Here is a 24,960-nt window from a genome sequence, read left to right as displayed (position 1 = left end):
AGGAGAGAGGTCCCGTAACAGAGAATCAGGCCTTATGTCAGCACAGAATCTGTCTTCATGTCATAGCAGAGAATCAGGCATCACGTCACCCACCACTGGAACAGGCCACTGTCACACATTTAGGCCCTGGCACCCAGACAGAGGAGAGGTTCATTCGACTCTGGGTTGCCCCGCAATATAATGGTAAAATGAAAATAAAAATAGTATTGAATGAGGAAGTGCCCTGGAGTAGAATAATATATTGTTAAGGGGAGGTAGTTAATATCTAATCTGCACAAGGGATGGACAGGTCCTGTGGGATCCATGCCTGGTTCATTTTTATGAACGTCAGCTTGTCCACATTGGCTGTAGACAGGCGGCTGCGTTTGTCTGTAATGACGCCCCCTGCCGTGCTGAATACACGTTCAGACAAAACGCTGGCCGCCGGGCAGGCCAGCACCTCCAAGGCATAAAAGGCTAGCTCTGGCCACGTGGACAATTTGGAGACCCAGAAGTTGAATGGGGCCGTACCATCAGTCAGTACGTGGAGGGGTGTGCACAGGTACTGTTCCACCATGTTAGTGAAATGTTGCCTCCTGCTAACACGTTCCGTATCAGGTGGTGGTGCAGTTAGCTGTGGCGTGGTGACAAAACTTTTCCACATCTCTGCCATGCTAACCTTGCCCTCAGAGGAGCTGGCCATGACACAGCTGCGTTGGCGACCTCTTGCTCCTCCTCTGCCTTCGCCTTGGGCTTCCACTGGTTCCCCTGTGACATTTGGGAATGCTCTCAGTAGCGCGTCTACCAACGTTCGCTTGTACTCGCGCATCTTCCTATCACGCTCCAGTGTAGGAAGTAAGGTGGGCACATTGTCTTTGTACCGGGGATCCAGCAGGGTGGCAACCCAGTAGTCCGCACACGTTAAAATGTGGGCAACTCTGCTGTCGTTGCGCAGGCACTGCAGCATGTAGTCGCTCATGTGTGCCAGGCTGCCCAGAGGTAAGGACAAGCTGTCCTCTGTGGGAGGCGTATCGTCATCGTCCTGTGTTTCCCCCCAGCCACGCACCAGTGATGGGCCCGAGCTGCTTTGGGTGCCACCCCGCTGTGAACATGCTTCATCCTCATCCTCCTCCTCCTCATCCTCGTCCTCCTCGTCCTCCAGTAGTGGGCCCTGTCTGGCCACATTTGTACCTGGCCTCTGGTGTTGCAAAAAACCTCCCTCTGAGTCACTTCGAAGAGACTGGCCTGAAAGTGCTAAAAATGACCCCTCTTCCTCCTCTTCCTCCTGGGCCACCTCCTCTTCCATCATCGCCCTAAGTGTTTTCTCAAGGAGACATAGAAGTGGTATTGTAACGCTGATAATGGCGTCATTGCCACTGGCCATGTTGGTGGAGTACTCGAAACAGCGCAACAGGGCACACAGGTCTCGCATGGAGGCCCAGTCATTGGTAGTGAAGTGGGTCTGATCCGCAGTGCGACTGACCCGTGCGTGCTGCAGCTGAAACTCCACTATGGCCTGCTGCTGCTCGCACAGTCTGTCCAGCACATGCAAGGTGGAGTTCCACCTGGTGGGCACGTCGCATATGAGGCGGTGAGCGGGAAGGCCGAAGTTACGCTGTAGCGCAGACAGGCGAGCAGCGGCAGGGTGTGAACGCCGGAAGCGCGAATAGACGGCCCGCACTTTATGCAGCAGCTCTGACATGTCGGGGTAGTTGAGAATGAACTTCTGCACCACCAAATTCAGCACATGCGCCAGGCAAGGGATGTGCATCAAACCGGCTAGTCCCAGAGCTGCAACGAGATTTCGCCCATTATCGCACACCATCAGGCCGGGCTTGAGGCTCACCGGCAGCAACCACTCGTCGGTCTGTTGTTCTATACCCCCCCCACAACTCCTGTGCAGTGTGGGGCCTGTCCCCCAAACATATGAGTTTCAGAACGGCCTGCTGACGTTTACCCCGGGCTGTGCTGAAGTTGGTGGTGAAGGTGTGTGGCTGACTGGATGAGCAGGTGGAAGAAGAGGAGGAGGAAGCTGAGTAGGAGGAGGAGGAGACAGGAGGCAAAGAATGTTGCCCTGCGATCCTTGGCGGCGGAAGGACGTGCGCCAAACAGCTCTCCGCCTGGGGCCCAGTCGCCACTACATTTACCCAGTGTGCAGTTAGGGAGATATAGCGTCCCTGGCCGTGCTTACTGGTCCACGTATCTGTGGTTAGGTGGACCTTGCCACAGATGGCGTTGCGCAGTGCACACTTGATTTTATCGGACACTTGTTTGTGCAGGGAAGGCACGGCTCTCTTGGAGAAGTAGTGTCGGCTGGGAACAACATACTGTGGGACAGCAAGCGACATGAGCTGTTTGAAGCTGTGTGTGTCCACCAGCCTAAATGACAGCATTTCATAGGCCAGTAGTTTAGAAATGCTGGCATTCAGGGCCAGGGATCGAGGGTGGCTATGTGGGAATTTACGCTTTCTCTCAAATGTTTGTGAGATGGAGAGCTGAACGCTGCCGTGTGACATGGTTGGGATGCTTGGTGACACAGGTGGTGGTGTTGGTGGTACATCCCATGTTTGCTGGGCGGCAGGTGCCAACGTTCCTCCAGAGGCGGAGGAAGAGGCCGAGGCGGCGGCAGCAGCAGAAGAGGCTGAGGCGGCAGCAGCAGAAGAGGTAGCAGGGGGAGCCTGAGTGACTTCCTTGTTTTTAAGGTGTTTACTCCACTGCAGTTCATGCTTTGCATGCAGGTGCCTGGTCATGCAGGTTGTGCTAAGGTTCAGAACGTTAATGCCTCGCTTCAGGCTCTGATGGCACAGCGTGCAAACCACTCGGGTCTTGTCGTCAGCACATTGTTTGAAGAAGTGCCATGCCAGGGAACTCCTTGAAGCTGCCTTTGGGGTGCTCGGTCCCAGATGGCGGCGGTCAGTAGCAGGCGGAGTCTCTTGGCGGTGGGTGTTCTGATTTTGCCCACTGCTCCCTCTTTTGCTACGCTGTTGGCTCGGTCTCACCACTGCCTCTTCCTCCGAACTGTGAAAGTCAGTGGCACGACCTTCATTCCATGTGGGGTCTAGGACCTCATCGTCCCCTGCATCGTCTTCCACCCAGTCTTGATCCCTGACCTCCTGTTCAGTCTGCACACTGCAGAAAGACGCAGCAGTTGGCACCTGTGTTTCGTCATCATCAGAGACGTGCTGAGGTGGTATTCCCATGTCCTCATCATCAGGAAACATAAGTGGTTGTGCGTTAGTGCATTCTATCTCTTCCACCCCTGGGGAAGGGCTAGGTGGATGCCCTTGGGAAACCCTGGCAGCAGAGTCTTCAAACAGCATAAGAGACTGCTGCATAACTTGAGGCTCAGACAGTTTCCCTGATATGCATGGGGGTGATGTGACAGACCGATGGGCTTGGTTTTCATGCGCCATCTGTGCGCTTTCTGCAGAAGACTGAGTGGGAGATAATGTGAACGTGCTGGATCCACTGTCGGCCACCCAATTGACTAATGCCTGTACCTGCTCAGGCCTTACCATCCTTAGAACGGCATTGGGCCCCACCAAATATCGCTGTAAATTCTGCTGGCTACTGGGACCTGAGGTAGTTGGTTCACTAGGACGTGTGGCTGTGGCAGAACGGCCACGTCCTCTCCCAGCACCAGAGGGTCCACTAACACCACCACGACCATGTCCACGTCCGCGTCCGCGTCCCTTATTAGATGTTTTCCTCATTGTTCCCGTTCACCACAATTTTGAGAATGGCAAATTTGGGAATAGTTTTTCAACCCAGAACAAAAACTGTGCTTTTACGGTCACTACAAATAACTTGACCAGCTAAAACAGTACAGATTTGGTTGAATAGAAATGTGAGGCCTGTTTTTTTTTGCGCTGTGTGACAGGTATAGGTTTAATCACAGAATTAGACTTGTATCTGCACGGTAGCGTGTGTGTTAAGTTTTTCTGAATGACACTATCAGCACCTTGAATCTAAGATATCCTTTTTGGGATAGATTTCAAGTAGGCCTGATATATATAGCATAAACTCCTTATTTTGAGAATTGCAAATTTTGGAATAGTTTTTCAACCCAGAACAAAAACTGTGCTTTTACGGTCACTACAAATAACTTGACCAGCTAAAACAGTACAGATTTGGTTGAATAGAAATGTGAGGCCTATTTTTTTTTGCGCTGTGTGACAGGTATACGTTTAATCACAGAATTAGACTTGTATCTGCACGGTAGCGTGTGTGTTAAGTTTTTCTGAATGACACTATCAGCACCTTGAATCTAAGATATCCTTTTTGGGATAGATTTCAAGTAGGCCTGATATATATAGCATAAACTACTTATTTTGAGAATTGCAAATTTTGGAATAGTTTTTCAACCCAGAACAAAAACTGTGCTTTTACGGTCACTACAAATAACTTGACCAGCTAAAACAGTACAGATTTGGTTGTATAGAAATGTGAGGCCTATTTTTTTTTGCGCTGTGTGACAGGTATACGTTTAATCACAGAATTAGACTTGTATCTGCACGGTAGCATGTGTGTTAAGTTTTTCTGAATGACACTATCAGCACCTTGAATCTAAGATATCCTTTTTGGGATAGATTTCAAGTAGGCCTGATATATATAGCATAAACTACTTATTTTGAGAATTGCAAATTTTGGAATAGTTTTTCAAACCAGAACAAAAACTGTGCTTTTACGGTCACTACAAATATTTTGACCAGCTAAAACAGTACAGATTTGGTTGAATAGAAATGTGAGGCCTATTATTTTTGCGCTGTGTGACAGGTATACGTTTAATCACAGAATTAGACTTGTATCTGCACGGTAGCGTGTGTGTTAAGTTTTTCTGAATGACACTATCAGCACCTTGAATCTAAGATATCCTTTTTGGGATAGATTTCAAGTAGGCCTGATATATATAGCAAAAACTACTTATTTTGAGAATTGCACATTTTGGAATAGTTTTTCAACCCAGAACAAAAACTGTGCTTTTACGGTCACTACAAATAATTTGACCAGCTAAAACAGTACAGATTTGGTTGAATAGAAATGTGAGGCCTATTTTTTTTTTGCGCTGTGTGACAGGTATACGTTTAATCACAGAATTAGACTTGTATCTGCACGGTAGCGTGTGTGTTAAGTTTTTCTGAATGACACTATCAGCACCTTGAATCTAAGATATCCTTTTTGGGATAGATTTCAAGTAGGCCTGATATATAGAGCAAAAACTACTTATTTTGAGAATTGCAAATTTTGGAATAGTTTTTCAACCCAGAACAAAAACTGTGCTTTTACGGTCACTACAAATAATTTGACCAGCTAAAACAGTACAGATTTGGTTGAATAGAAATGTGAGGCCTATTTTTTTTTTTGCGCTGTGTGACAGGTATACGTTTAATCACAGAATTAGACTTGTATCTGCACGGTAGCGTGTGTGTTAAGTTTTTCTGAATGACACTATCAGCACCTTGAATCTAAGATATCCTTTTTGGGATAGATTTCAAGTAGGCCTGATATATATAGCATAAACTACTTATTTTGAGAATTGCAAATTTTGGAATAGTTTTTCAACCCAGAACAAAAACTGTGCTTTTACGGTCACTACAAATAACTTGACCAGCTAAAACAGTACAGATTTGGTTGAATAGAAATGTGAGGCCTATTTTTTTTTGCGCTGTGTGACAGGTATACGTTTAATCACAGAATTAGACTTGTATCTGCACGGTAGCGTGTGGGTTAAGTTTTTCTGAATGACACTACCAGCACCTTGAATCTAAGATATCCTTTTTGGGATAGATTTCAAGTAGGCCTGATATATATAGCATAAACTACTTATTTTGAGAATGGCAAATTTGGGAATAGTTTTTCAACCCAGAACAAAAACTGTGCTTTTACGGTCACTACAAATAACTTGACCAGCTAAAACAGTACAGATTTGGTTGAATAGAAATGTGAGGCCTATTTTTTTTTCCGCTGTGTGACAGGTATAGGTTTAATCACAGAATTAGACTTGTATCTGCACGGTAGCGTGTGTGTTAGGTCTTTCTGAATGACACTATCAGCACCTTGAATCTAAGATATCCTTTTTGGGATAGATTTCAAGTAGGCCTGATATATATAGCATAAACTACTTATTTTGAGAATTGCAAATTTTGGAATAGTTTTTCAAACCAGAACAAAAACTGTGCTTTTACGGTCACTACAAATATTTTGACCAGCTAAAACAGTACAGATTTGGTTGAATAGAAATGTGAGGCCTATTATTTTTGCGCTGTGTGACAGGTATACGTTTAATCACAGAATTAGACTTGTATCTGCACGGTAGCGTGTGTGTTAAGTTTTTCTGAATGACACTATCAGCACCTTGAATCTAAGATATCCTTTTTGGGATAGATTTCAAGTAGGCCTGATATATATAGCAAAAACTACTTATTTTGAGAATTGCAAATTTTGGAATAGTTTTTCAACCCAGAACAAAAACTGTGCTTTTACGGTCACTACAAATAATTTGACCAGCTAAAACAGTACAGATTTGGTTGAATAGAAATGTGAGGCCTATTTTTTTTTTGCGCTGTGTGACAGGTATACGTTTAATCACAGAATTAGACTTGTATCTGCACGGTAGCGTGTGTGTTAAGTTTTTCTGAATGACACTACCAGCACCTTGAATCTAAGATATCCTTTTTGGGATAGATTTCAAGTAGGCCTGATATATATAGCATAAACTACTTATTTTGAGAATGGCAAATTTGGGAATAGTTTTTCAACCCAGAACAAAAACTGTGCTTTTACGGTCACTACAAATAACTTGACCAGCTAAAACAGTACAGATTTGGTTGAATAGAAATGTGAGGCCTATTATTTTTGCGCTGTGTGACAGGTATACGTTTAATCACAGAATTAGACTTGTATCTGCACGGTAGCGTGTGTGTTAAGTTTTTCTGAATGACACTATCAGCACCTTGAATCTAAGATATCCTTTTTGGGATAGATTTCAAGTAGGCCTGATATATATAGCAAAAACTACTTATTTTGAGAATTGCAAATTTTGGAATAGTTTTTCAACCCAGAACAAAAACTGTGCTTTTACGGTCACTACAAATAATTTGACCAGCTAAAACAGTACAGATTTGGTTGAATAGAAATGTGAGGCCTATTTTTTTTTTTGCGCTGTGTGACAGGTATACGTTTAATCACAGAATTAGACTTGTATCTGCACGGTAGCGTGTGTGTTAAGTTTTTCTGAATGACACTATCAGCACCTTGAATCTAAGATATCCTTTTTGGGATAGATTTCAAGTAGGCCTGATATATATAGCATAAACTACTTATTTTGAGAATTGCAAATTTTGGAATAGTTTTTCAACCCAGAACAAAAACTGTGCTTTTACGGTCACTACAAATAACTTGACCAGCTAAAACAGTACAGATTTGGTTGAATAGAAATGTGAGGCCTATTTTTTTTTGCGCTGTGTGACAGGTATACGTTTAATCACAGAATTAGACTTGTATCTGCACGGTAGCGTGTGTGTTAAGTTTTTCTGAATGACACTACCAGCACCTTGAATCTAAGATATCCTTTTTGGGATAGATTTCAAGTAGGCCTGATATATATAGCATAAACTACTTATTTTGAGAATGGCAAATTTGGGAATAGTTTTTCAACCCAGAACAAAAACTGTGCTTTTACGGTCACTACAAATAACTTGACCAGCTAAAACAGTACAGATTTGGTTGAATAGAAATGTGAGGCCTATTTTTTTTTCCGCTGTGTGACAGGTATAGGTTTAATCACAGAATTAGACTTGTATCTGCACGGTAGCGTGTGTGTTAGGTCTTTCTGAATGACACTATCAGCACCTTGAATCTAAGATATCCTTTTTAGGATAGATTTCAAGTAGGCCTGATATAGCAGAAACTACTTATTTTGAGAATGTCAAATTTGGGAATAGTTTTTCAACCCAGAACAAAAACTGTGCTTTTACGGTCACTACAAATAACTTGACCAGCTAAAATAGTACAGATTTGGTTGAATAGAAATGTCAGGTCTATTTTTTAGGCGCTGGGTGACAGGCTCAACTTGCCCCTCATGTAGTATATGGCCAAAAAATAACCACACTATTGATGGTTAAATGCACTTTGGTGACACAGGCTCAGCCTGCACCAGATGTAGTATATGGCCAAAAAATAACCAGACTGTTGATGGTTAAATGCACTTCGGTGACACAGGCTCAGCCAGCAGCTGATGTAGTATATGGCCAAAAAATAACCAGACTGTTGATGGTTAAATGCACTTCGGTGACACAGGCTCAGCCTGCAGCTGATGTAGGATATAGCACAAAATAACCACACTATTGATGGTTAAATACACTTGGTGATAGCTTGTGCTGGCGCACCACAAGCCACAAAATGGCCGCCGATCACCCCAGAAAAAAGTGATATAAAAACGCTCTGGGCAGCCTAAAAAAAGTGAGCAAGTCGATATTAGCACTTCAATGATCCACAGCTGGAGATCGATCACAGAATGAAGTCTTTTGGAGGAGTTAATCTGCCTAATCTCGCCCTAACGTCGCAGCTGCAACCTCTCCCTATGCTTGAATCAGCAGAGTGACGTGCAGCGCTACGTGACCCAAGCTTATATAGAGGCTGGGTCACATGCTGCACTGGCCAATCACAGCCATGCCAATAGTAGGCAAGGCTGTGATGGCCTCTTGGGGCAAGTAGCATGACGCTTGTTGATTGGCTGCTTTGCAGCCTTTCAAAAAGCGCCAAGAAAGCGCCGAACACCGAACCCGAACCCAGACTTTTACGAAAATGTTCGGGTCCGTGTCACGGACACCCCAAAATTCGGTACGAACCCGAACTATACAGTTCGGGTTCGCTCATCCCTAGTCATCTGCTGCTCGTCACGCTTCGGGCGTACGTTCACGTCACGCCGTTTCCGCCACCGGCTGCACGTTGATGTACGTTTCCGGTTCTGTTGACTCTTACGTTTAGAGTGCACATTTGTTACTTCTCATGCCATGGTCGATCGCGCTCAGGCATACGTAGATCATTTATCTCTTCCAGTGCCTATATCACTTAAGGTCTTACGTTGTATTATTTATTTTCTGTTGCCTGTCACATTGCAGATTCACACTGTTAATTTACTGCTTCTGTCGCCTGTCATGTTTCAGACTCGATTCAGTATTCCCTTCTTCGGTACGATTTCAGGTTTGATGTTTGTTTTCCAGTTTTCATTTCCCTGTCCGGGGCCAAGTCCGGTTAGCCTTCTCACGTCACTTCACGCTTAGTCCACGGTCCCGCCGTTCAGAGCACTAGACACTCGCTCTCGCTAGTCCTCCTTTAATCACCATTCACGACTCGGGTGTCGCTTGCAAAGTACGAGGCTTCCTGGTCAAATGTTATTTTCTATTTTGTCGCTTCACAGCTGCAATATGTCGCATATGTCAAACACCGAGGAGGCCCTGTCGGTACCGGAAACCCCCGCTTCCGAGCGGCCCAGCTCCTCATCTTTAAGGAGTTGGACAATTCCGAAGTTGATTGCGGAGCTCAACCGGAGAGGGATCCAATACCCTGCCTCCGCCCGTAAAGCTGAGCTAATGGCTGAACCAGCAGCCCCGGACTTGGAGCAAGTCTCCATGTCCACCCTTCAGGTGTCCCTCACGCAATTACATGCCCTGATGAACTCCTCGGTTTCGGACGTCCAGTCCAGACTCTTGGCCGTCGAGTCCTACCAGGGGCTGCCACCTGACCGGTCCGCTCTAGCCTTGCCTGTAACCTCCACCCCAGGGCCCGTTCCCCCAGGTAGGGTTCCGTACGCTCCCGAGGTTGCTCCCTCGCATTTTATTCCCTGCCACATCAAGAAAGACATTTTAGAGGGGAAGGATAATAATTTAGCTTCCATCCTGATAGCCACCCACGACACGGTCGACAGCAAAACGATAGCTTGCGGCTATGTGTCCATTGTTCTCAAGGCCAGGGATCCCCGCCTAAACAAAAAGCTCACAATAACGGAATTCGTCCTCGCGTTTAGTCTATTCAGGGACGTCATCTGCTCGGTTCATCCTGAGAGGCGGGAGGAGTTGGACACGTCCCTGTATAGGGTCACGGACTTAGGCCACAAGTACGGCGGTCAGGCATTCTACGACTATCATCGCTCCTTTTCAGCCAAAGCCGCCGCCGCACTGGTCCAATTCCAGCACATTACGAACTGGGCGGACATGGATATGGAGCTTTTCTGCCGGCATTTCGCGAGGCTCAAGGCCCCGGCGTGTGCCTCATGCCAGTCCATCGCCCACTCCGCAGATTGGTGCCCCAATGCAGGTCCCTCCACGTCCCAGGGCAGATCCCTTCCCAGTAGCTCCGGGTCCCTTCAACGGTCTGGCCCAGCCACGGACAAACTAGGGCGGCCAATAGTTTTCCTGGGCAACAGCCAGGTTTGTAATAACTTTAACCAGAATGCTTGTTATTACAACAAATGCAGGGCCCTTCATGTGTGTGCAGGCTGTTTCAGGGCTTACCCCCAGATGGCGTGTCCACAAAGATCCAGGCCATCCTGACTAACCGGGGTCAATGTGGTTCTACTAGAATCCCTGTTGCGGAATCATCACAACCCACAGTTTGTACAGTTCCTGGTCTCCGGGTTCACCACCGGGTTCCACACAGGTCTGGTAGCTCTCCCACAAGCCTCTTGGGAGGGGCCCAATCTTCTGTCGGCAACCAGGGATCCCGAGCCGGTGGGGACTCTGATCAGGTCAGAATTGGAGAAGGGGTTCCTCATCGGCCCCTTTCCCTTCGTGCCATTTGACCTCTGGAGGATAAACCCCATTGGTATTGTGTCCAAACAGTTTACCAATAAAAAAGTCTCATTTATGACTTATCTGCACCTCATGGCTCCAGCACACCCAGTCTAAACTCCTTAGTGCCCTCCGAGGAGTTTTCCATGAGTTACGCCACCATAGACGAGGCCATCCAACTGATTCTCCATGTAGGTCGGGGGGCATGGTTGGCCAAGGCAGACATCGCTGATGCCTTTAAATTGCTGCCCATTCATCCACAGCTTTGGAGGTTCTGGCAAGAACAGTATTTCTTTGCCAATCGCCTGACGTTCGGGTCCAAGAGCAGCCCCTGGCTGTTCGACCAGTTCGCTCAGGCATTGCATTGGATCCTGGTCAACCACTGCGATTGCCCTCTGGTCATCCATTACTTGGATGACTTTCTTCTAATCGAAAGCCCAGACTGCCAGCCGAGCAAGCTCCAGGCTCTGCTTCAGCTGTTTGCCCAACTTAATGTTCCGGTGGCGCCCTCAAAAACAGAAGGCCCCGCGACGGTAATCACCTTCCTGGGCATAATCCTGGACACAGGGAAGATGGAGGCCAGGTTGCCAGCTGAGAAATTAGCAAAGATCAAGGAGGCCATCTCAAAGGCAGCAGGTAGCAGGACGTGCGCCAAGGTTGAGTTGCAGTCCCTACTAGGCATGCTCAATTTTGCCACCAGAGTCATGCCCCAGGGCAGGGCCTTCATGTCCAGACTCCTTCAGCTACTCCCCTCAGCCCCCGAGCAAGACAGCCTCATCACTTTGGACGCCCAAGCCATGGCCGATCTGGCCATGCGGAAGGACTTCATGGCCTCTTGGAATGGAGTCTCTTTGTTCGTACCTCAGCTGGGACCAGCATCCACCTTGGTTTTTTTCGGACGCCGCCGCCTCCGGAGGTTTCGCGGCGATCTGTGGAAACCAATGGTTTGCGGGCCCCTGGCCAGCGGAAGTTTCATCAGCCAGAGCGGCTTTAAAATCATCCCCCTTGTTGGAATTCTATCCAATTGTAGCGGCGGCCCAGGTTTGGGGCAGCCTGTGGGCCAACTCTTTCGTTGCGTTCGTCACTGACAATCAGACAGTGGTGGACATCATCACCAAGGGCAGATCGCAGTCACCCCAGATCATGTCTTTTGTCCGCAGGCTGGTCTGGCTCTCGCTGGAATACAACTTCCATGTGGCATGCAGGCACATTAAAGGAGTTCATAATGTGGCCGCAGACGCCTTGTCTCGCTTTAATTTCAAAACTTTCTTTCAGGTCATGCCAGAGGCAGACCGAGTGGGGCTACCTCCTCCGATGTATCAAAATATGGTGATGGATTAAACCTTTTCATTGATTCAGCAAAGTCTTTGATGCAGAAGTCTTTATCTTGTAACACTGCCAGGAACTACAGGACCGCTTGGAACACCTTCAACAAGTTCAGGGGCCTACATCCGAGACAAGACACTGACAAGACAACTTACATCACAGCTTTCCTAGCCTACTGTCATATTGACCTTAAGCTATCCTTCAATACCATCAAATTGTATTTGGCCGGAGTCCAACATTTCTACATGTTGGAGGACCCCGAAAGTAGGTCGGTTTTTCTGTCCCAGGCAGTCAGGGCAAAACTCAGGGGTGGTCAGAAAAGTGGTCACGCAGCCATCCCGAGCAGGCAGCCTGTGTCAGGGGAATTATTTAGAAAGCTTTCAACCTCCCTATATGGTCTTCCTTTTGGGCTCCTTTCCAGCGCGGTCATAAAGGCTGCAATGTACCTTAGTTTCTACGGGTTCTTAAGACCCGGCGAATTCACCTGCAGTTCAGCCAGGTCCAAGGGTTTAACCAGGGGTCAGCTGTTATGGCACGACGACCATTTCTTCTTACACCTCCTCACTTCCAAAACCACGCAGGAGGGACCACCAGTGGAGGTGAAGTTCTACCAGTCCGCCAACGCTTGGTGCTCGGTCCAGGTACTCAGGAGTTTGCTGGCAGCTCTGGGGGACTCCGCCCCAGACAGCCCGTTGCTCCCGTTCCAGGCCTTGGCCCTCACGGCCACGCAGTTCATCTCGCACGTTCGCACCCTGGCATCGGGCTTGGGTTTTGACCCCAAGGCCATTTCAGGGCACTCCTTCCGCATTGGAGCAGCATCCGCGGCTTCAAAGCATAATGTCCCCGGCCACGTCATCCGTAAAATGGGTCGCTGGCGCTCCTCGTGCTTCACACGCTACATACCAAACCCTCAAGCCGAGATATCCCAGGCGTTTCACAGTTTGGTATTGTAACTTGGTCCGCTGCAATAAAGGTTTTTCTCTCCTTACTCGTGTGTGTTTTTGCCCCCTTTAGGCCTACCCACGGCATGGCTAAGGGCACCCCTCCAGCCATATTAGTTAGGCAGGTAGGGTTTTCTCTCTGTTAGGTCCCGGCACTTCGTGGCGCCAGCTCTCTGCCGTAGCCATGACCACAACTTATGTATATAAGATTTTTATATAAACTGTACACTGTTGATCAATGGTTACTGTACTCTTGAAAATACTGCAGTGATGTGTACTGCACAAATCTAGTGCTTCTATTTAACAAAAAAAAATATTATTACCTCCATCTAGCAGAGCTAGAGCGGCCAGCACTAAGAAAGGAGAAGATTTTCCAACAAAATCATACATGACCGAACCGAAGGGGGCACCAGCTGCAAAGAGGAGGAAGTTTGAGAGCGGAAAACTTTACAGAAGACAAGTCAAAGCTGATGGAAAATCCTAGTACTTACTAATTGCACCAATTGCTTGGCCTCCTAGTGCGATGCCCATGGCCTTGCCTCTTTCATAGTCATCAGTGTATATATCTGCCAGCATTCCTAAACCTGTAGATACATGTATTCAAGTCACTATAGGAAGATATTATGCAGTTTTAAACAGAGGAAGGGGGCTCCGCTTGCTACTCCTCCATCACAATTGGACAGTCTTTTGGTTGCAGTTAGGCCGTGAGCTGTCACTATAAAATGGTCAGATTGCTTAACTTCAAGACAACCACCGATCATCCAAAAAAAGGAGTTGCTATCAGATTTCATTTTGAGGTAAACAGTTTTATAATAATCGTTAGGAAAAAGGTAGTAAAGGTATACGTCCCTCGACGTTGGTACAATAAATATATGAAAGGGACGTTAAAATAAGCAAAAAATTAAAGTTTTATTAAATGCGTAAAGTGAAAAAACATATAACGGTGAGTGACCTAAATATAGTAGTGTTGGGCCGAATGGCGGTCCAGTAATGCTCAATAGGGTGCACAGAGATCTGGTCAAAGTCCCCACTCAGCGTGTAGCATGGGGGAACACTGTGAAAACCCTGTAATTGATAAGGACCCAGATATGTAAATATACAAATCCCACCGCTACTGGTGATTGGATATAAAAATCCAATGAGCAGGATATATGCCACTGCACTAATTGTGAACTGGTGGGATTAGCACTAAACGGAATGATATCCCCACTGGGATTGACAGGTGTTCTCAGAGAGATGTGGTATCTCACAAAGAGGAACCCAGTGAGGTAACATTCGCAGCATACCAAACTGTCCAGTGCCCAATCAGCCACTGGGCAGTTGTAATCAGCAAGGGGGATGGTTGTGCACTATACCGCCCCTCATACACTGACAATCGTGCGGTGCACAACAGTAAGAGGTGATTGCTGGTCTGGCTATTATACCACCAGCTACCAGCAGTCCCTAGTAACACTTGGCTACGGCTCAACGCGTTTCTGTGCACATGTCTCGTGCACTTTGTCAGGAGCCAGGGTAGCAGTACACCTAAATCTGCCTAAGCCGAAACCCTAGTGTGAGAGACGGCGTGCTGCATCCACAAACATAGGCCCGGCACTGTGATGGCCGCAAAGCGGCCAGCAAAACGCTGTGATTTAAGGGGCAGACACCACACCCCCGTGAGCGCGCCTCCCATCACTAGCCAATCCGGCTCGAGAAACACTCATACCGAGCCGGTCAGTGCTTCGTAAGGGACTGTCCTTTGTGCCCATCCGGAAATTTGATCTTTTCAGATGGGTTAAAGATCTGCACCTGTTTGCACGCAAGCTAAAATGGCGTAAATTTTTTGCCACTCATGATCGCCACAAATGTGAAGAATTAGGGATAGATCTTACTGAATTCCCTGATGTACAACTTCTGGCAGATCTGTATTCTGAAGGACTGCGTGAACCTGGTGAGGGTCCTTTCACGGATCTGTGCCTTCCCTCCAAAAAGATGCCTCCTTTGAATAATAACACCCCCAAAGACATATTTTTGTCGGTGGTGACCAATAAGCTCCGTCAATTAGAAACACATTGGGGTGGTGCTGAGAATCTAGGACGGGCGGAAAGGGAAGCTTTAAAGGGCTACAACAGGATAGGGAACTGGTTTTCAAACCATTCGATAAAGGGGGTAATATTGTTGTGCTAGGACATGAGCAATGTCAAAGCATGTGTCGTCGTATTCTGTGCGAGGAGTCTACATACAGAAAACTCCCTGCAGATCCTACCCTGGGGTTCAGACATTAACTACGGGTTATTTTAACCAGGGCCCTGACAAATAAACTTATCGACAAGGCCAAATTTGCATTTCTGCTCCCTGAACATCCTGTCCTGGCCACTTTTTACAGCCTACCCAAAATCTACAAAGGCTATGACCCCCTTAAAGGCAGGCCAATTGTGTCTGGTACCGATAGTCTCACTGCGAATATCAGCACCTATGTGGATACCATTCTGAGACCCTTTGTCATTAGTCTGCCGTCTTATGCCAGAGATACCATGGATGTGCTAGCACGATTAAATGGTATCCACTGTGACGAAGGTACCCATCTGGCCAGTCTTGATGTTGAGGCCCTCTACAGCTCCATTCCCCATCATCTGGGCTGTAGACCGGTCCTCTCATTCCTACAACAGAGGGGTGAACATCTGGCGGGTCATAATGCCTTTGTTATGGAGCTGTTGGAATTCATCTTGACACATAATGTGTTCTTATTCGATGGCAGGTTCTTCCACCAGCTCAGGGGAGTCGCTATGGGCAGTCCATGTGCCCCTACTTTTGTGAATCTCTTCCTGGGCTGGTGGGAGAGGGAAGTGGTTTTCTCCGACGATATGGAGCAATTTACTTCAGCTATCCCCCTTTGGATTAGGTACATTGATGATGTGCTGATCCTGTGGGGGGGGGGGGGGGGGGTAGTACAACTCTTATCCAGGATTTTGTTGCAGTCCTAAATAATAACCAGTTGGGCCTATTTTTCACCTCGGAAATTGGTGATAGTCACATTTCGTTTCTGGATCTATCACTCTGAATGCCTCTGGTTACATTATTACCAATATTTTTAGGAAACCAACAGCAACAAATAATTTACTGAGATGGGAGAGTGGTCATCCAGTGGCTCTTAGAAGGGGAATCCCCAAAGGGCAATATTTAAGAGCCAGAAGAAATTGCTCACAATTAGCGGATTTTAGGAATGCTGCCGATGAAATACAGGATAGATTTTTACATCGAGGCTATCCTCCAAGCTTATTGAAACAAGCATATCAACATTCCTTAAGCTTGAACAGAGACTCACTATTATCTCCAAAGAAAAATCCGCAAGGGGAGGAGATTGTGAGAATCATCGGCACCTATGACAGTGCACATGATCAAGTACGTCATGTACTGTCGGAATATTGGGATATCCTTAGATCAGACCTAGACATCGGTCACTTAATCCCTCCTAAACCAGCTATCACTTACCGTCGGAGTCACAACCTACGTGACATTTTAGTCCACAGTATGTATCAGAGCCCTAAAGAGCATACTAGGTTACATAACCCTCTCACAGGTACCTTTCCATGTGGTACATGTAAGTTCTGTTGCTATATCGATAAGAACAAATCTTTTACTGGCAATCTGTCTGACAAAATTTTCTTTATAAGATTGTTTGTTAACTGCAAGTCGACGGGCGTGGTCTACCTGATGACATGTAGATGTGACATAAAATACGTCGGCAAAACCATACGGGAGCTAGGACGGCGCATAGGTGAGCATGTTTCTGACATCAATAAATGCAATGATACACCGATTGCTCGCCACGTAGATGAATGTCACAATAGAAATATAGCGTTTGTCAAATTCCAGGGCATTGATCTGGTTAAAAGGTCACCGAGAGGGGGGAACATCGACCGTCTTCTCCTTCAGAAAGAGGCACAGTGTATTTTTAGGCGAGGAACCATTAAACCTAATGGTCTTAATGATGCCATATCCTATGTGCCATTCATATGAGTTGGTCACCGTTTGACTCCGCACCCTCCCGTGGATTGATGTTCCTTGCGCAATTATCATTGTGCAGCTTCTTTGCCTCTCTTATTTTTTCTCCTATATTTTCATACCTTTGATATGGGGTTATTACCATCTGTTGGGCTGATAAATTTCAATGGTCCTTATTCCATCATGGGTCATTATATAATTTGGAGTTGTCAGCCTTGTTAGTTAAGCTTTAAAGTATGGGTTTATAATTTTTCTGCTTTTGTAATTCGGACCATCTGACATGATGTGCCCAGTATGTACCTTATAGTTGCCACATCTATTCTTTAACGTATGTTTTTCCATCATGTTATATAGCCCATCTGGGTTACGCCCTAGTTACTCTTTTGTTACAGTTACGGCTTTCTTCTTAGATGCCGCCGGTTTATTCCCTATTATGATGTTACTATGGAGCGCTAGTGCGCTTTTCCCTGAGCGCATCTCCGCTCCTCCCATTCGTCAGCTGACCAGCTCGGTATGAGTGTTTCTCGATTGTCTGTTGATGGGAGGCGCGCTCACAGGGGTGTGGTGTCTGCCCTTTAACCCCTTAGGGACTTAGGACGTACCGGTACGCCACGTTTGCCGAGTCCTTAAGGACTCAGGACGTACCGGTACGTCCTAAGATTAAAAGTAGATTGCGGCGCGGCGGGGGTTTATTGTGATAGGATGCCCGCTGAAATCATTCAGCGGGCATCCTGTTACAACCCCAGGGGGTGTCATACGACCCCCCGTATCGGCGATCGTGGAAAACCGCAGGTCAACTCAGACCAGCGGTTTGCAGCTTTTACCTGGTGCGGTGGCGGTGGTCAGCGGTGCCATTGGGTCCCCATGCGACTGTGGGGGGGACCCGATGGCATGGAAGGCAGCGCGATGTCTAAGGAAGGCATCGCGCTGCCTTCCGGTGACGAGCCTGTGAGATCCAGCCCCCTGGATCTCACAGGCCGGAAGCTGTATGAGTAATACACACAGTATTACTTATACAGCCAATGCATTCCAATTCAGAAGTATTGGAATGCATTGTAAAGGATTCGACCCCCAAAAGTTCAAGTCCCAAAGTGGGACAAAAAATAAAGTGAAAAACAAAGTTGAAAAATAAAGTTTTCCCCCCAAATAATTAAAAGTTTCGAGTAAAAATAAACAAAAACGTAATTTTCCCCAAATAAAGTAAAATAAAATTGGTAAAAAATTGGGGGAAAAAAAAAAGTATACATATTAGGTATCGCCGCATCCGTATCGACCGGCTCTATAAACATATCACATGTCCTAACCCCTCAGATGAACACCGTAAAAAATAAAAAATAAAAACTGTGCTAAATAAACCATTTTTTTGTCACCTTACATCACAAAAAAGTACAACAGCAAGCGATCAAAAAGGCGTTTGCCAACCAAAATAGTACCAATCTAACCATCACCTCATCCCCCAAAAAATGAGCCCCTACCTGAGACAATCGCCCAAAAAATAAAAAAAACTATATCTCAGAATATGGAGACACTAAAACATAATTTTTTTTTGTTTTAAAAAAGCTGTTATTGTGTAAAACTTACATAAAAAAAAAAAAGTATACATATTTGGTATCGCCGCGTTCGTATCGACTGGCTCTATAAAAATATCACATGACCTAATCCCTCAGATGAATCCCGTAGAAAATAAAAACTGTGCTATATAAACCTTTTTTTGTCACCTTACATCACAAAAAGTGTAATAGCAAGCGATCAAAAAGTCATATGCACCCCAAAATAGTACCAATCAAACCGTCATCTCATACCGCAAAAATCATACCCTACCCAAGGTAATCGCCCAAAAACTGAGAAAATTATGGCTCTCAGAATATGGAGACACTAAAACATGATTTTTTTTGTTTCAAAAATGATATTATTGTGTAAAACTTACATAAATAAAAAAAAGTATACATATTAATTATCGCCGCGTCCGTATCGACCGACTCTATAAAAATATCACATGACCTAACCACTCAGATGAACACCGTAAAAAATGTAAAATAAAAACTGTGCTAAATAAACCATTTTTTGTCACCTTACATCATAAAAAGTGTAATAGCAAGCGATCAAAAAGTCACACGCACCCCAAAATAGTGCCAATAAAACCGTCATCTCATACCGCAAAAAACATACCCTACCCAAAAACTGAGAAAATTATGGCTCTCAGACTATGGAAACACTAAAACATGATTTTATTAGCTTCAAAAATGAAATCATTGTGTAAAACTTACATAAATAAAAAAAAAGTATACATATTAGGTATCGCCGCATCCGTGACAACCTGGTCTATAAAAATTTCACATGATCTAACCTGTCAGATGAATGTTGTAAATAACAAAAAATAAAAACGGTGAAATTTCATCTCCTTTTGCCAATAACTCTTGTGGAACACCTAAAGGGTTAACGACGTTTGTAAAATCTGTTTTGAATACCTTGAGGGGTGTAGTTTCTTAAATGGGGTCACTTTTATGGAGTTTCTACTCTAGGGGTGCATCAGGTGGGCTTCAAATGGGACATGGTGTCAAAAAAACCCAGTCCAGCAAAATCTGCCTTCCAAAAACCGTATGGCATTCCTTTCCTTCTGCGCCCTGCCGTGTGCCCGTACAGTAGTTTACGACCACATATGGGGTGTTTCTGTAAACTACAGAATCAGGGCCATAAATATTGAGTTTGGTTTGGCTGTTACCCCTTGCTTTGTAACTGAAAAAAAAATATTAAAATGGAAAATCTGCCAAAAATGTGAAATTCTGAAATTGTATCTCTATTTTCCATTAATTCTTGTGAAACACTTAAAGGGTTAACAAAGTTTGTAAAATCTGTTTTGAATACCTTGAGGGGTGTAGTTTATAGAATGGGGTCATTTTTGGGTGGTTTCTATTATGTAAGCCTGGCAAAGTGACTTCAGACCTGAACTGGTCAAAAAAAATTGGGTTTTTGAACATTTCTAAAAAAAATTCAAGATTTGATTCTAAACTTCTAAGCCTTGTAACATCCCCAAAAAATAAAAAATCATTCCCAAAATGATCCAAACATGAAGTAGACATATGGGGAATGTAAAGTAATAACTATTTTTGGAGGTATTACTATGTATTATAGAAGTAGAGAAATTGAAACTTGGAAATTTGCAATTTTTTTACAAATTTTTGGTAAATTTGGTATTTTTTTTATAAATAAAAAAGATTTTTTTTTACTTCATTTTACCAGTGTCATGAAGTACAATATGTGACGAAAAAACTATCTCAGAATGGCCTGGATAAGTCAAAGCGTTTTAAAGTTATCAGCACTTAAAGTGACACTGGTCAGATTTGCAAAAAATGACCAAGTCCGTAAGGTGAAATAGGGCCGAGTCCTTAAGGGGTTAAATCACAGCGTTTTGCTGGCCATCACAGTGCCGGGGCTATGTTTGTGGATGCAGCACGCCGTCTCCCACACTAGGGCTTCGGCTTAGGCAGATTTAGGTGTACTGCTACCTTGGCTCCTGACGAAGTGCACGAGACATATGCACAAAAACACGTTGAGCCGTAGCCAAGTGTTACTAGGGACTGCTGGTAGCTGGTGGTATAATAGCCAGACCAGCAATCACCTCTTACTGTTGTGCACCGCAAGATTGTCAGTGTATGAGGGGCGGTATAGTGCACAGCCGTCTCCCTTGCTGATTACAACTGCCCAGTGGCTGATTGGGCACTGGACAGTTTGGTATGCTGCGAATGTTACCCCACTGGGTTCCTCTTTGTGAGATACCACATCTCTCTGAGAACACCTGTCAATCCCAGTGGGGATATCATTCCGTTTAGTGCTAATCCCACCAGTTCACAATTAGTGCAGTGGCATATATCCTGCTCATTAGATTTTTATATCCAATCACCAGTAGTGGTGGGATTTGTATATTTACATATCTGGGTCCTTATCAATTACAGGGTGTTCACAGTGTTCCCCCATGCTACACACTGAGTGGGGACTTTGACCAGATCTCTGTGCACCCTATTGAGCATTACTGGACCGTCATTCGGCCCAAAACTACTATATTTAGGTCACTCACCTTTTATATGTTTTTTCACTTTACGCATTTAATAAAACTTTTTTTTTTGCTTATTTTAACGTCCCTTTCATACAATTGATCTTATCAAATAGTTTTATAGGCTAATCGCCCGTATACTGAGATGAATTGGTGGCCCATTATAGTCCATAAGTCCTAATGAGATCTAGGTACAGTAATTGTATAAAATGTATAAACTGTGAACCCACAAAAGTTTACTGGTGTGAATGTAGGGTTGATCATGCACGAAGCAAACCTTTCCAGCAATATGACAATCTTTGCCATTAATATACCCCAATGTCTATAAGGTACGATAGAGGGGAAGCCATGAATTAGTGTTCTCAGTAATACAATGAGCCGCGCTAATGATATTCTTGAACGACTGCGGAACAAGACAAGAAGGGAAGTCAATTAGTTATTTCCCACAGGAAAGTCGGGCAGATATCATGTACAGAAGCGTTATATTAAAGGGGTTGTCCACTTTTCTTGTGCTTTTTTCCTGATCCACGCCACTGGATTCCAGCTCCATGGATCACTCTTATGGACCGCTGGCCCAGTAGGTACCTGTGTCCAGTGGCGTAGCTATAGGGGTCGCAGCGGTCGCAATTGCGACCGGGCCCCTAAGTCAGGGGGGCCCACGGGGCCCCCCAGGAGATAATGAGTAAAGCCCTGGCCCGGGTAGTTTACAATACTTGTGCGCTGCAGCAGACATCCCAACCTGCAAAAACTCATTTCAGGGAGGTGCACTTCTCATTTTAGGGAGGTTTTCATTTTTTTTCTTTCACAAACTTTTTATTACATTTTCCAAACATATGCAGTATCTGCGCACTTTGCTCTATGGTGTGGAGGACTGGGCTCATTACCCTGCCCCAAATTATCATATTTATGTATATGATTAAAGGGATTCTGCCACCACCTATATATAAGCCCTGTGAGCTAAACATCTGCTCATGTCCAGGTAGCATTCTGATTTCTAAGGTGGCCTTATAAAAGCTATTTGTGGCTTTATTCTGCGGAAAAACAGGTTTTACTAACCTGTCAATCATTGAATTAAGGTGCCCAAGCAGGGGAGGTCTGTGGATGCATGGTGCCCGGCCGCATGCATCGCCGTTCGTGCCCAGCGCCGCCTTCTACTCCTCAAAGCGGGAGGGAGGGGGAGGGACGGAGAGGCGGCACGCCTCTCCGTCCCTCCCCCTCCCTCCCGCTTTGAGATCCCGCGCGTGCGCACAGGCTCAGCCTGATGCGCCGTTGCGGACTGCTGGCATCGGCTTCTTCTTGCACTGTGCGCACGCGCCGAGAAGGGGACACTGCTACAGGTTGCCGGAAAGGTTTACTGCGAGTAAACTAGAGATGGGAAGTTCGGATCTTTCACATGAATCGGTTCATTCGCTGAGCTGACAAGAAGCAAGTGAACCGAAGCTTAGGTTGCGCAATGCGCATGCGCGGATGCTTCAATTCACTTGCTGACTCGCTGAGTCGGCTCTTGGTCTGAGTCAGGAAGTTTATTCTTTAAAACCCTGGGTGTAATTATCTACCCCACTGTAGGAAAAAAACAAGCATCCAGGAGGTGTGAATTTAACACTGGGGTAAATAATATAATTAAAATAAAGGGTTAAAAGTAATGTAAATGTATTTAAAAAAAATACATCTCTCTTAATAGTTATATAGCTACTGAATGAGACAGAAGAAGGGATGCCTTTAACATACAGTTAGGTCCATAAATATTGGGACACGGACACAATTCTATCATGTTTTGCTCTATACACCACTACAATAGATTTAAAATGAAACAAACAAGATGTGCTTTAACCGCAGACTGTCAGCTTTACTTTGAGGGTATTTACATCCAAATCAGGTGAACGGTGTAGGAATTACATCAGTTTGCATATGTGCCTCCCACTTGTTAAGGGACCAAAAGTAATGGGACAATTGGCTTCTCAGCTGTTCTATGGCCAGGTGTGTGTTATTCCCTCATTATCCCAATTACAATGAGCAGATAAAAGGTCCAGAGTTCATTTCAAGTGTGCTGTTTGTATTTGGAATCTGTTGCCGTCAACTCTCAAGATGAGATCCAAAGAGCTGTCACTATCAGTGAAGCAAGCCATCATTAGGCTGAAAAAACACAACAAACCCATCACAGAGATAGCAAAAACATTAGGCATGACCAAAACAACGGTTTGGAACATTCTTAAAAAGAAGGAAGCACCGGTGAGCTCAGCAACACCAAAATACCTGGAAGACCACAGAAAACAACTGTGGTGGATGACTGAAGAATTCTTTCCCTGGTGAAGAAAACACCCTTCACAACAGTTGGCCAGATCAAGAACACTCTCCGGGAGATAGGTGTATGTGTGTCAAAGTCAACAATCAAGAGAAGACTTCACCAAAGTGAATACAGAGGGTTCACCACAAGATGTAAACCATTGGTGAGCCTCAAAAACAGGAAGGCCAGACTAGAGTTGGCCAAACGACATCTAAAAAAGCCTTCACAGTTCTGGAACAACATCCTATGGACAGATGAGACCAAGATCAACTTGTACCAGAGTGATGGGAAGAAAAGAGTATGGAGAAGGAAAGGAACTGCTTATGATCCTAAGCATACCACCTCATCAGTGAAGCATGGTGGTGGTAGTGTCATGGTGTGGGCATGTATGGCTGCCAATGGAACTGGTTCTCTTGTATTTATTGATGATGTGACTGCTGACAAAAGCAGCAGGATGCATTCTGAAGTGTTTCGGGCAATATTATCTGCTCATATTCAGCCAAATGCTTCAGAACTCATTGGACGGCGCTTCACAGTGCAGATGGACAATGACCCAAAGCATACTGCAAAAGCAACTAAAGAGTTTTTTAAGAGAAATAAGTTGAATATTATGCAATGGCCAAGTCAATCACCTGACCTGAATCCGATTGAGCATGCATTTCACTTGCTGAAGACAAAACTGAAGGGAAAATGCCCCAAGAACAAGCAGGAACTGAAGACAGTTGCAGTAGAGGCCTGGCAGAGCATCACCAGGGATGAAACCCAGCGTCTGGTGATGTCTATGTGTTCCAGACTTCAGGCTTTAATTGACTGCAAAGGATTTGCAACCAAGTATTAAAAAGTGAAAGTTGATTATGATTATTATTCTGTCCCATTACTTTTGGTCCCTTAACAAGTGGGAGGCACATATGCAAACTGTTGTAATTCCTACACCGTTCACCTGATTTGGATGTAAATACCCTCAAATTAAAGCTGACAGTCTGAAGTTAAAGCACATCTTGTTCGTTTCATTTCAAATCCATTGTGGTGGTGTATAGAGCCAAAAATGTTAGAATTGTGTCCATGTCCCAATATTTATGGACCTGACTGTATATATCTCCTTGAGAAGCCAATTTGACCCTAAAGGGTTAATTCAACCTGTAATCTAAACTCTGTCCTGTCACTTCTCTTATCTCTCTGCTCTGCTATCAGTAAACCTTTCCGGGATATATTGTTTCACATGCGGGTGTCAGGGGGAGACTTGAGATCCCTGCTGCAGGCGGCGCCGGCCCTAACCCCCAGGCGTTCCCATGGTGACGGGGACGCTTGCCTGGGGTTAGAATATACCATCGGATCTGAGTTTTACGAGCTCAGTGAGATCGTAAAAACTCAAATCCGATGGTATATTCTAACCCCCCCGGCGTTCCCATGGTGACAGGGACGCTTGCCTGGGGGTTAGAATATACATACTCTCACAGCAGTACATTTATAAACTAATCAGTAACTACTTTAACTTTAATCATTGCTAATTTCTGAGCTCTTTACTTGGATTATTTGGGATATCTTACTTTGTCTTAGCTCGGTAATAGCAGGCAGTGCGGGGGGCGGCGCTCACTCACTGACGTC

At 45.2% G+C, this 24,960-nt stretch overlaps 1 protein-coding gene across 1 annotated transcript in view; it reads right to left on the bottom strand.

Annotated features, from left to right (window-relative positions):
• LOC120987803 (chromaffin granule amine transporter-like) overlaps nucleotides 1-24,960 on the bottom strand; it is a 272,406-nt gene that overhangs the window by 189,901 nt on the left and 57,545 nt on the right. Inside the window, exons 7-8 of the mRNA XM_040415910.1 lie at nucleotides 13,528-13,620; nucleotides 13,360-13,449 (exon numbers count right to left, since the gene is read on the bottom strand). Of these exons, the coding sequence (XP_040271844.1) occupies nucleotides 13,360-13,449; nucleotides 13,528-13,620 (183 nt within the window). The remainder of the gene's footprint in view (nucleotides 1-13,359; nucleotides 13,450-13,527; nucleotides 13,621-24,960) is intronic.

Source organism: Bufo bufo, chromosome 1 (genome assembly GCF_905171765.1).
Source record: "Bufo bufo chromosome 1, aBufBuf1.1, whole genome shotgun sequence".
Taxonomy (NCBI): domain Eukaryota; kingdom Metazoa; phylum Chordata; class Amphibia; order Anura; family Bufonidae; genus Bufo; species Bufo bufo.
Note: the sequence above shows the minus strand (reverse complement) of the source record. Positions and strands in the feature narration are given on the sequence as shown.